This window comes from Gymnogyps californianus, unplaced genomic scaffold (genome assembly GCF_018139145.2).
Source record: "Gymnogyps californianus isolate 813 unplaced genomic scaffold, ASM1813914v2 HiC_scaffold_120, whole genome shotgun sequence".
NCBI lineage: Eukaryota > Metazoa > Chordata > Aves > Accipitriformes > Cathartidae > Gymnogyps > Gymnogyps californianus.
Window position 1 is genome coordinate 22,885 of NW_026114001.1, and position 13,888 is coordinate 36,772.

Here is a 13,888-nt window from a genome sequence, read left to right on the forward strand (position 1 = left end):
CCATCACTACTGCCCTTCACTCAGTTTTGTCAAAGTTCATTCTTCATTAATCTAAGTAATTCTTACTGCAATACCATTAATATAGCACATAATAATTATAATAATGATGACATACAGTGGCAGGATTATATAGCAATTAATAGCATACAATTTAATCTATTGGCTGTTCTCACCTAAAATCAAATCCCCTTGAGGCACACATCGGACTTCCCCATCCTTCCGCATCACCCACCAAGGGCACCCAGGCCCTTGAGCAAAAGCAATCCCACGAATGGGTTTGCCTTTGCCTGAGGCAGGAGTAACCCAGACTGTTTTCCCTAGCATATTTTTTATGTGCACTACAGGGACCTTATCCCCTTCTACAGCATGTAAAAGTTCTGATTGGGCAGGGCCAGTTCAATTGACAGATCCTCTAGTGTTGACTAACCAGGTGGCCTTTGCTAGATGTGTATCCCAATGTTTGAAAGTCCCACCACCCATTGCTCTCAATGTAGTCTTTAACAGTCCATTGTATTGCTCAATTTTCCCAGAGGCTGGTGCATGATAGGGGATGTGATACACCCACTCAATGCCGTGCTCTTTGGCCCAGGTGTCTATGAGGTTGTTCCAGAAATGAGTCCCGTTGTCTGACTCAATTCTTTCTGGGGTACCGTGTCGCCATAAAATTTGCTTCTCGAGGCCCAGGATAGTGTTCCGGGCGGTGGCATGGGGTACGGGATATGTTTCCAGCCATCCGGTGGTTGCTTCCACCATCGTAAGCACATAACGCTTGCCTTGACGGGTTTGTGGGAGTGTGATATAGTCAATCTGCCAGGCCTCTCCATATTTGTATTTCAGCCATCGTCCTCCATACCAAAGAGGCTTTAACCGCTTGGCTTGCTTAATTGCAGCGCATGTTTCACATTCATGGATGACCTGTGCAATAGTGTCCATGGTCAGGTCCACCCCTCGATCGCGAGCCCATCTATATGTTGCATCTCTTCCCTGATGGCCTGAGGTGTCCTGGGCCCACCGAGCCATAAATAATTCACCCTTATGCTGCCAATCCAGATCTACCTGAGCTACTTCAATCCTAGCAGCCTTGTCTACCTGTTGGTTGTTTTGATGTTCTTCAGTGGCCCGGCTCTTAGGTACATGAGCATCTACATGACATACTTTCACAACCAGATTCTCTAGCCGGGCAGCAATATCTTGCCACAATGCAGCAGCCCAGATGGGTTTACCTCTGTGTTGCCAATTACTCCGCTTCCATTGCTGCAACCACCCCCACAGAGCATTGGCCACCATCCATGAGTCAGTATAGAGATAAAGTATTGGCCATTTTTTCTCATTCAGCAATGTCTAAAGCCAGCTGGATGTCTTTCACCTCTGCAAACTGACTTGATTCACCTTTTCCTTCTGCAGTTTCTGCAACTTGTCGTACAGGACTCCATACAGCCGCCTTCCACCTCTGATGCTTTCCTACAATGCGACAGGACCCATCAGTGAACAGGGCATATTGCCTCTCCTTTTCTGGCAGTTTATTATACAGTGGGGCCTCTTCAGCACGCGTTACCTCCTCCTCTGGCGATATTCCAAAATCTTTGCCTTCTGGCCAGTCCGTGATCACTTCCAGAATTCCTGGGCGACTGGGGTTTCCTATTCGACTTCGTTGTGTGATCAGTGCAATCCACTTACTCCACGTAGCATCAGTTGCATGATGTGTAGAAGGGACTTTCCCTTTGAACATCCAGCCTAGCACTGGCAGTCGGGGTGCTAAGAGGAGCTGTGTTTCAGTACCAACCACTTCTGAAGCAGCTCGAACTCCTTCATATGCTGCTAATATCTCCTTTTCAGTTGGAGTATAGCAGGCCTCAGATCCTCGATATCCCCGACTCCAAAACCCTAGAGGTCGACCTCGGGTCTCCCCTGGTGCTTTCTGCCAGAGGCTCCAGGTAGGGCCATTCTCCCCGGCTGCAGTGTAGAGCACATTTTTAACATCTGGTCCTGCCCGGACCGGCCCAAGGGCTACTGCATGAACTATCTCCCGTTTAATCTGTTCAAAGGCTTGTTGTTGCTCAGGGCCCCATTTAAAATCGTTCTTCTTCCGGGTCACTTGATAGAGAGGGCTTACAATCATACTATAATTTGGAATATGCATTCTCCAAAAACCTACAACACCTAAGAAAGCTTGCGTTTCCTTTTTATTAGTTGGTGGAGACATAGCTGCTATTTTGTTGATCACATCCATTGGGATGTGACGACGTCCGTCTTGCCATTTTATTCCTAAAAATTGAATCTCCTGTGCGGGTCCCTTCACCTTACTCTGTTTTATGGCAAAACCGGCTTTCAGAAGGATTTGGATTATTTTCTCCCCTTTCTCAAAAACTTCTTCTGCTGTGTTGCCCCATACGATGATGTCATCAATGTACTGCAGGTGTTCTGGAGCTCCACCTTTTTCCAGTGCATTTTGGATTAGTCCATGGCAAATGGTGGGGCTGTGTTTCCACCCCTGGGGCAGTCGATTCCAGGTGTACTGGACGCCCCTCCAAGTGAAAGCAAACTGTGGCCGGCACTCTGCTGCCAAAGGGATTGAGAAAAATGCATTGGCAATATCACTTGTGGCGTACCACTTGGCTGCTTTTGACTCCAGTTCATATTGAAGTTCTAGCATGTCTGGCACGGCAGCACTCAGCGGTGGTGTGACTTCATTCAGGCCACGATAGTCTACTGTTAGTCTCCACTCTCCATTAGACTTTCGCACTGGCCAAATGGGGCTGTTAAAGGGTGAGCGAGTCCTGCTGATCACTCCTTGGCTCTCCAGTTGACGAATCAGCGTATGGATGGGAATCAGGGAGTCTCGGTTGGTGCGATATTGCCGCCGGTGGACCCTTGTGGTAGCGATTGGCACCTGTTGTTCTTCGACCCTCAGCAACCCCACAACCGAAGGGTCCTCAGAGAGTCCGGGCAAGGTGGACAACTGTTCAATTCCCTCTGTCTCCAAGGCAGCTATACCAAAGGCCCATCGATACCCCTTTGGGTCCTTGAAATACCCCCTCCTGAGATAATCTATGCCAAGGATGCATGGGGCCTCCGGACCAGTCACAATGGGGTGTTTTTGCCACTCATTCCCAGTTAGGCTTATTTCAGCCTCCAATACAGTTAGCTGTTGAGATCCCCCTGTCACCCCAGAAATACAAATAGCTTCTACCCCTTTATAGCTTGATGGCATTAGAGTACACTGTGCACCGGTGTCTACTAGAGCTTTATACTCCTGTGGATCTGATGTGCCAGGCCATCGAATCCACACAGTCCAGTAAACCCGGTTGTCCCTCTCCTCCGCCTGGCTGGAGGCAGGGCCCCTCTAGTACTGGTCATAGGATTCTCCACTCACTTGTAAAAATGGATTAGAATTCCTTTTCATAGAATCAGGAGTAAGATCAGCCCTTCCACTTTGTCGGCCACACCGCTCGCAGTGCTCACTGGAGGCTGAAGCAACCATTTTCCTGGAAGAACCCTCATTTGTGTTTGTTTTTCCTTGCAATTCACGTACCCGTGCATCTAGGACCGAGGTAGGTTTTCCATCCCACTTCCTCATATCCTCTCCGTGCTCACGCAGGTAAAACCACAGGGTACCCCGTGGTATATACCTTCTCTCTCTTCTCTCTTGCCCAGAAGAATGCCTTCTCCTAATAGCTGAGATATTGGTCCGTACAGGTGGGCGGCCAAACTTATCCTCAAATCGCTGGAACTCTTGGGACCATTTCTCGGCTAGCGTGTCTGGCAGTTTCTCCACAGCCACGACGAGGGAGGAAGAGAGACTTTCTTCGTATTGCCGAAGTCGGCGAGCCAATTCATCTACTGTTGGTCCCTCCTCGTCTTTCCAGTCCACTACTGCCAATGCACTGGCATACGATGATGGTGTACTTCGTACAAACTTCTGCCACATGGGTCGTGAACATTGGACTTCATCTGGATCTGTGGGTAACTGCCCATCGTCTGGGTCATAATAAACCATCTCCCGCACGGCTAATTCCCTCAGGTACTGGATACCTTTCTCCATGGTGGTCCACTTGCCTGGCTGACATACAACATCTTCCTTGAAGGGATACCTTTCCCTCACGCCCGATAGAAGTCGCCTCCAGAGGCTGAGGGCTTGCGGCTTTTTCCCAATCGCCTTGTCAATGCCCCCTTCCCTAGAAAGGGATCCCAATTGCTTGGCTTCCTTACCCTCTAATTCCAAGCTACTTGCCCCATTATCCCAGCATCGGAGCAGCCAGGTGATAATGTGCTCGCCTGGATGACGGCTGAAGTCTTTTCGCATATCTCGCAGCTCACTCGGGGATAGTGACCGGGTGATTATCTCCGGTTCTGCCTCTTCCTCCTGTTCTCGTGATGGCCCTGCTTCACCTTCATCCTTCACTAAGCGAACTGATTTTTTGTATATTTCCTCTTCTGTATAGGGGCGATTGATATTGGCACCGGTTGATCCTCTAGTTCAGCTGCATCATCCATCGCCAAGGTTTGAGTTGCCACAGTGCCTGTTGCTGGGGTTTGAATAGCCACAGTGCTTGTCATAGGGATTAGAGTAGCTGCAGTAGCTGTCGCCAGAGTTTGAGTAGCCACAGTGCCTGTTGCTGGGGTTTGAGTAGCCACAGCGCTTGTCATAGGGATTAGAGTAGCTGCAGTAGCTGTCGCCAGAGTTTGAGTAGCCGTAGTGCCTGTCACCAAAGTTGGAGTAGCTGCAGTCATGGGAGCTGATCTCTGGGTGGTATTTTTAAATAGTTGTTTAACCCTAAACAAGATCTGAATCACATTCAGGAACAGGCTGATTCCTAGCAGTACGACCATACTAAGTTCAACATCCCAAGGATATTCAAAATTTACAAACTCCTTCAATGCTATTGCAATTAACCTGGTAAAGAAAAGGAAGATGTGGGAAGATGTCTCCCCATCAGGTTGGCTCCCCGAGGAGAAAAGGTAGAACGTGCAGTTATTAATATTCTCTAGGAGATAGCACCCGAAGTACGGAGATCTCTCCTCCACAGATTGGTTCCCAGAGGAGAAAAGGTGAAAGGTACAATTATTAATAGTCTCCCATAGGCAGCTCCCGAAGTACAGAGGTGACAACAATGCCGAGTACAAACACCCGATTAGTTTCACGGCTTGCACTTCTATCATATCATAAACCAGTGTTACAAACAACAACAACGTGATAACTCTAGCCCGGTTCCCGCAGATGATAAACAGCACAACAGGGAGCATATACTGCAAGTAGGGCATTACATAACGCAACTTCAAGAACCACAACACCAACTTTGAGAGCAAAAGAACCCACATTGTAACCAGTAACTATCAAACCAATACAATGAATACTTATAACAAGTTTGTTTTAACACACTCTGATCAGATCCGTCGTTATCTCAACCCTTCGTGCCCCACGTTGGGCGCCAAAAAGGCTGTCGTGGTTTAACCCCAGTCAGCAACTCAGCACCACGCAGCCGTTTCCCCCTCCCCCTCCCAGTGGGGCAAGGAGGAGGAAAGCAAAGGAAAAAAAAAGTAAAACTCGTGGGTTGAAATAAGAACAGTTTAATAACTAAAGTAAAATATAATACTAACAATAGTAATAATGAAATATAATAATAATAGTAATGAAAAGGAATGCAACAAAAGAAGGGGGGGGGAAAGAAAAAAAATCAGTGATGCACAATGCAATTGCTCACCACCCGCTGACCGATGCCCAGTTAGTTCCCAAACCGCGATCCACGCCTCCCGGCCAGCTCCCCCCTGTTTATATACTGGGCATGATGTTCCATGGTATGGAATACCCCTTTGGCTAGTTCAGGTCAGCTGCCCCGGCTCTGCTCCCTCCCAGCTCCTTGCACACCTGCTTGCTGGCAGAGCACAGGAAGCTGAAAAGTCCTTGGCTTAAGAGAAGCGCTACTTAGCAACAACTAAAACATCAGCGTGTTATCAACATCATTCTCACACTAAATCCAAAACACAGCACTGTACCAGCTACTAAAAAGAAAGTTAACTCTGTCCCAGCCGAAACCAGGACACCTGAAGACCCAACCTAAGCCAGCTCTTACCAGCTGAGAATGCCCCATACTGATGATAAAACAATAGGAGATTTGCCTTTCAAAAAAACCAGGTGTATAACCACGGCCAGAACAGCAACCTACCAGAATCCAGTATAAAACCACTCCACCTGCATGGGACATCGGTTTAGAACAATGAAGATTAACACACCATTGACCATACATCCACACCACCTGCACGGGACAAGCACATACTGATTATGCAAACAATAGTAACTGATTAGCCCACTCCTTAACATGAATAATTTGATTGGGCTACACAACTGTATTGTAACATATATAAACCCTGCCTTCCTCTGTATCGGGGTCCTCCATGCATTAGGCTGGGGCACTGCTATGTGCATAGCTAATACAAGAGAATAAATTCCCTTGTCTCCCTCTTTGGCTGGCAAAGAACTGACTTTTACAGTGTAAAAAGTTCCATATCAGGACCTAAAAAGTTACGTGAATACATGCCTTGCCGTGTGGCCAGCTCCCGTAAATACTGACCAGCCTCAGCTATGCTTTTCCAGGATGCTGCTTTATTGTCCCAATCGGTAGGCAAGGGATACTCTACTTGTAAAGCCTCCCAGAGCCATATCCACAGGGAGTGGGATATATTATCCTGTGCTCCTCTCAGCTGCTGGGTAATCATAGGGTTTTGTGAGATGACACCCAAACACTTTAATTGTTTAGAATTTAAATGTAGACTATCTCCTCCAAAGTCCCATACTCACAAAAGCCAGCATGCCAGCCTTTCTCCTGGCTTTTGTCGGTATGCTTTTGCTAAATCTTGCAACTCAGGCTGTGTAAAATTGCACACCAAGAAAGCGTTCTGTGGTGCCCCCAGGGGGGCCTTTGCTTTGTGAATCACTAGTGGCCATGGAAATGCTGTTGCCACACTTATCCTCCAACCCCTCTGTCCACTCATCCTCACCAGGGAACCAGGGATCCTCGTTCTACCATTCATTCTTTTGGCAAATAGCTCATACCTCAGCAGTGCCCTTCCCGAGCTGCTCCGTGCACCCTCCCTGCACTATGGGCACCTGTACTGGCGCTTGCTGCCCAGGGGCTGCCGTGCAGAGCAACGGCTGCAGCTTGTGCAGGTCTTTTTGCATCAGCTCCAAATGCCCTCATGTCCATTTCAAGCATGTTAGTAACAACCAAAGACAGCACAAGTTCTCCTTAACTTTTCCTTTCCCTAGCCTCTGTTTTCTAAGACAACTTTAGCTGGGATGGGGCATTCAGCCAATTCCTCCTCAGTTTTCCAATCCACTGGGGAAACTGCTTGGGCTAGATGTCTTGCAGCTACCTTCTACGGATTCGTGCTGGGCCAGCTGGGCACCCAGTTTCTCTCTTCATTGTTCTTTTTCCAGAAAGGTATTTCTCACTGGGACCTGCTGACTATGCCAAATTTTTTGCACCAGGTGATGCCGGTCCGTTATGATCCCAGTAAGAAAGGCACTCAGACTCTGTAGGGTAACATTTTAGAATACTATTTATTAGAGCTAACACAATAAGGGGAGTATAGTACAGACACTCTTATGGCCCTTTATATGCTGGGAACCCTGAGTGATGTAGCATCGAACGGGCCTCCAATTCATGCACAGCATGCTGGGCAGACTCCATCCATAGAAGAGATTCTCCCCTTTTCGTCATTCAAGCTATTATAGTATTTTCTTACAAGGAAACAACTCTATTCATCATTTCTACTGTCAAACAGAAAGGATGTTCTCATGAGAACTTCTTGCTGCGCTGTTAGATAAAGGCAAGGCCACACAGGTGGCATAATCTCCAGTACCAAGTGGGAGCTGCCTGCAGCCTCCTCTGTCACAATGAGCTGGCTAAGTTTATCCTGCGGCCAAGGGATTTGTGCAGAGCAACACAGGCCTGAAGGCCATGCTGCACATGTAGCACAGCTCAGCACAGCACAGGCCTGGGCCTACTCAGGTTAACTATTATGTGGACCACTAACTCCTCGATATACAATAGTCTTCTAGTCAGGATCACTACAACCTGCTATCTCCTGTTGCAGGCTTGCATGAGGCTTAAAACTTCTAGGAATCAAACAGAAGCTCAGAACATAGTACTTTCATTGTTTGCTACAGTTGCCATAATTGATCTGCCTAGGGGACACATGAAGGAATTTGCACTGCATGCTCTATTGCAGCAGCATTATTTCTCCCTGCACTATTAGCTTGATGCTGTTTTTTTCTACTGTGTTAAACAACATTTGACAGGCATTTCTTTCTGTATGTGTACCTCCCTGGGCAGCTGCCTATTCCCCACCACTAACTACTGCCCTTTCCATTATGCTGGTACAGCTGACTACTGGTTGTGCATGGAAGATCAGGAAATTGATCTGGATTTAAAATAGTCTATTTTTCTATGGGTTATTTGTAAGTTCCATCAATTGTGTGACCTGTTCACCAGGCAGCTGCACAAACAGGAGTGACATAGTAACAGAAAGGAGAAATTGAGTGGGCAGGGGTTGCTATGGACTGGTATTTGTTGAGTGGTAGGAGATACCAGAGAAAGACAATGATCCCCTGCTAAATTAGAAAGATCAATCTGTCTCTTCTAGTCTGCTGACTGAAATCCTGCCATATTTTGTTCCCAACAGCAGAGTAGCTGTTGACAGAGATCTGGCTGCTTGCTGACAGCAGGCCTTAGATGGAAAAGGAACTTCAGGATGAAGAGGAACAATTTCTTTGGCAGCTCTCCTTTGCAGGACAGATTTTTCTAAACCACTCAATTAATGTTACTCAGTATGACTTTTTTTTTTTTTTAATTTGGCTGCTCAAATAAATATCAAATTCTTCCATGCTTTTTTAGTATATTTTAGGAGGGTTTCTTTTGCTAACAAACAAAGTGATTCTACTGGGGCTAGGCAAGTATTACACCATAATATTCAAATAACCTTACATTTCATTAACTGCATTACTGGCATCTAAATAAACTTATGTTTTCCCTGTATTTTAGACTCAAGCCTAATGTTGCACCTGCAAAAGACAGCAGTACATGTGGATGCAAGTTATATATATTAATGAGTATTGGTATATGTAAAACACAGGTACTTGTATGTGCAACAATATTTGCATGCTGCTTCTTTAGATGAAGGTACAATTGAGTGGGAATTTTGCTTTTCCAAAAATGATAAAACAGTTTGCAATTGGTTGAAAAGATGACTCTACTAATGCTAGAAAAAACATTAAAAATGCATATCTAACTTAAAAGTTACCTTTAAAAATAATTTATCCCTTAATAAATTAATATAGCTGCTAACTGTAGGTGATAGACAAAAGTGCTCCTGTTGGAGATATGCGAGAAATAAAAACAAAGGATGCTACTTAGTTAATGAGGGACCTTGAGAAGAGAAATATGATGACACCATAAGTCAGCGGGTAAAGAAATACCAAGATAAGCACAAGGGCAACCAAAGAGCTACTTGAACTTTGAGTGAACTCTCCTAATTAACATACTAGAAAACCCGCCCTCGGGTAGGGAGAGCCCCCTACCAACAGAAACCCCTTCCTCACAGAACATGCGCAGTAAAAAAAGAGGACGCTTCGACTTTAAGTGGAGATGAGGCTTGCAAGAACCAATAGGAACGAGAGTAACTAAGCGAAACTGTAAAAATACTGATAACTGTTGCTCGAAATGTATAAAATGCTTTACCGTGTGTTAACCAGGTGTGCTAGCTTTGTGGAGTTACCACCTAGCACCCATCTCTGCGCAGACATGAAATAAACAAATATCTCGGCTCTGTGTGTTAATCGGCTTTTTTGCACACCAGGTGAAAGAATCCTGATTTTTGGGACAACACTCCAAGTATGTAAGTGACTAATTTCAACTCAGTACACTGTGATCATTAACTCAGAACACCAATTGCTGCTAATGCTTTGCAGCCATGCAGAAACACCAAGTTCCTCTTTAGAGTTTCAATACCTATATTCTGCTCTAGGGTGCAAATGCCAGGCTTATAATTATTGAACAGTCATCACATCAAGGCAAATAAAATAGTCATTAAATAAATTGTATACTCTATTGTGTTTTATGTCTTAATGATTTTCACTGAAGGATTTTGTTCTGAGGGAAAAGATGGTCATTTACAACCACAGATACTCTTCTAGGTACTATCCCATAGCACCTTATTATTTATATACATATGTTTCGAGTGATTCACATGTTTGAAAAGGATATTATTAGTGTTCAAATATTATATTCAATTCCCTGCTTTGACTAAACAGCACTCAATACAGGGTTAAAAGTAATCACATGCAGCCTTTGAACCCTCATGATTTCAGAGTTGGCCAGAGGCTTCCTCAGTACTTAGCATAATAGACTGACCAGCTCACGAACCTTTCTGGCAGCTAAGATTCACAAGAGAGTAAGGTCTGTTTTTAATGAAATCCGCCTCTACATTCATAAATAAGGAATTACCCCCTATTTCCAGGGTTCTCCCAGCTTAAAAATATTTTTTGAGTAAGCCAGAAACTCTGGATTTCAGCTGCCTGTATGTTACTGAAACCACGGAAGAAAAAAAAAAAACAAGCTAGAAAACTAGTCCTATGTTTGTAAAACAAAGGCAAGTGTTATTAGAAATGTAGAAAACTTAAAATATGCTCAAAGTGAAAGAATGTTAAATATTCAGTTTATTTATAGTGCTACTACTTTAATTCATTTATCTGATCACCACTGCCAAGGACACTGATTCTAGTTCCACTTTTGTTTTACAACCATTTCATCTTCATGTTCTTGGTGCTTTCGATTTTAAAGGAATTGTTTGACTGGTTGGTTTTTCTGCTTGTTTTGTTTTCAGCAGAAATAAAGAAAATATATGATGGGAATACTTCTATTGTTAAATTTTACATACAAAACAATAAATAAAATTAACTATATCTAAAAGAACTGTGTATCTTTAAAAGGCATTGGAATGAATTAGGTTGTAGCTTGACAGCTTTGTAGATTTAAGTCATCCATGCTCACCATGTCAATATGACAGCAATCATACCATAGACTCTGTGTTATTCCAGCAAAATCACTTATTCTTCAGAAAGATTCACAAAAAAGAAGACAAACAAAAAGAGAGAAAGAGACAGAGGAGGACTCAGTAGAAATATGATCCTAATTAAGGTATTATCAGCCCTACATTTGTTGCATGCAGATGGACTATTTCATCTGCCCACAGTTTCATTGAGTTCACTGGAGCTCTGTGAGACAATGATCCTCCTCACGCATAATAAATTGTAAGAATGACAGACATTTGTCCATAAGAGACATGATTTTCAAAATGCCAGCACAATTTTAGGTTTCTTGTGCTAAATTAAAAAATATTTTTAAAAAGTGACACAGTTAAAGGTGGAAAACAGTGGGAGATAATCACTGACCTCATTCTCAGCAGATGGTAGAATACTTTCAGCAAGGGCTGTTGGCACGGCCAATTAGACAGAGATGGGGAGGGAGCAGTTTTCAAAAGTTGTTTTAACTATATTCTTGATTTATTTTGATACCTACTTAAAATAATAGTGTATTTTAAAATAATGCTGTATTTGAAAAGTAGATTGTGGTGGGTTAGCCTTGGCTGGCTGCCAGACCCCCACCAAGCTGCTCTCTCACTCCCCTTTCTCAACAGGACAGGGAGAGAAAATAAGATGAAAAGCTCATGGTTCAAGATAAGGACAGGGAGATCACTCACCAATTACCGTCACAGGCAAAACAGACTTGACTTGGGGAAAATTTAATTTATTTATTTTAAAATAGAGTAGGATGGTGAGAAACAAAAACAAAACTAAAAACACCTTCCCCCCACTCCCCACCCTTCTTCCCAGGCTCAACTTCACTCCTGACTCTTCTACCTCCTCCCCCCCAAGCAGCGCAGGGGGGATAGGGAATGGGGGCGCAGTCAGTTCATAACACTTCATCTCTGCTGCTCCTTCCTCACACTTTTCCCCTGCTCCAGTGTGGGGTCCCTTCCACAGGATACACTCCTTCACGAACTGTTCCAGCATGGTCCTCCCCATAGGCTGCAGAGAAACAACCTGCTCACCATGGTCTCTTCCACAGGCTGTAGGGGAATCTCTGCTCCTGCACCTGGAGCACCTCCTTCCTCTCCTTCTCTAACCTTGGTGTCTGCAGGGTTGTTTGTCATATTTTTTCCTCTCTCTCACAGCTGCTGCACTGCCATTTTTACCCTTTCTTAAATATATTATCACAGAGGCACCACCACCACCTTTGCTGATTGGCTCAGATTTGACCAGCTGTGGGTCCATTTTGGAGCCAACTGGAACTGTCTCTGTCCAGCACAGCGGCAGCCCCTGGTCTCTTCTTACAGAGGCCACCCCTGCAACCCCACCCCCCAACCTTGCCACATAAATCCAATATATAGATACAAAAATAATTATTTTAACTTTTCAAATAAATCACTTATATTTTCAGACCAGAAGAAGGGTGTCTCTACTGGATTGGTTTATTTCCAGTTGTATCAGTTGGTCTAACAAGATATAATCTCTCCATAGAATCCTTGTTTCGTATATATTGTAATAGGTACCCAAAAGACTGATACACTTCAAGAATGCAATTAAAAATACTCTTTTCTAATGAATACAGTTTTATGTAAGAACAAATGTTGCAGGCCTTTTCATGGGAGTAAATACCTCATCCTGCTTTACACATGATAAGCTGTGTGCCTGCAGCTGGGGCCTTTACACCCCAAAAAGCTATATTTCAATAACACTATTCTTCATGAACACTCCTTCTGGAAGTACAGTGCCACCTAAAAAGTAGGCAACTAAGGAAGGGTGGTATGGTGTAGAAGTTTATTGTTAATTAATTACCCATTTGTATTGAGGGCACCCTATGGGCCTCTTCACAGACTCACCCTCTCTCGTAGTGGGCAGGGGCCTGTGCCCCACAAAGCTGACAGACACGCATCCCAGGGCCACCCCCGACGTGTGCGAGGCCAGAGGAGAACCCAAGCGGGCACCAGCAGAGCGGCAGGAGACAAACGCTAAGTGTTGGTAACATCCCTGGGGCAGCCATGTCAGAAGGATCATGAGGTGACACCTATGGCGGGGGGAAGGAGCAGACTGCGTCCAGGCAAGGCCATAACACACACTCACCACGGTAGCCCAACCCTGTACTCCGCCTTCGACCTGTTACGGCCGGCCACTATGACATCACCATCCCCACCACTCCGTACTGATGATGCCACACCGCCCTGACCCAATCACAGGTAGCGGAGGGGGGCCCCTGGAGGTGTCCGAGAGCCGCTGCCGGTTCGGGGCGGGTGGGCGGTAGGTGTATAGGGAGGTAGGAGGGACGATGTCCGGGTTGACACGTCAGCCGTTGTCGCGGGGCCCCTCCCCTCCGAGCGGCGCGGCAGGGATGAGCCGGACCGCCTCGCACCTACTGTAGTGGTGCGGCAGCCTCCACCATTAAGCGGAAGAGCTGGGCCGAGGCCTGTGACCGCGCGGGCCCGGCGCCACCGGTTCTGAAGAGACCTCGGAGTGCGGCGTCGAGGGGTGAGGTGGAGCAATGGCAGGAGACCTGCCTGAAGATCGCAGGTAAGGGTGCGTGCCGGGGGCGGCGGAGTTTGTAGCCGTGTTGGTGGAGGTGACCGAGGTGGGGGCGTAGGGGCGGGATGGGGCCGTTTGCTGCCCCGCGGCTCTGCGAGTTGCTGTGCAATTTGGCGATGGCCTGGCTGCGGGATAGTTTTGTGAAGAAACACGACTGTAATCACTGCGCTGAGAGAGTGGTGGTTCGCAACAGCTCCGTCGGTCTGAAGGGCTTTCTGCCGAAAAATATCACGTTAAGTGGGGGAAATGTTG

The 13,888-nt window shown here is 45.7% G+C and overlaps 1 protein-coding gene across 1 annotated transcript in view; it reads left to right on the forward strand.

The window, feature by feature from the left end:
* LOC127027993 (dual specificity protein phosphatase CDC14C-like) overlaps positions 1 to 13,888 on the forward strand; it is a 68,446-nt gene that overhangs the window by 4,714 nt on the left and 49,844 nt on the right. Inside the window, 1 exon segment of the mRNA XM_050913827.1 lies at positions 13,501 to 13,624. Within this exon segment, the coding sequence (XP_050769784.1) occupies positions 13,501 to 13,624 (124 nt within the window).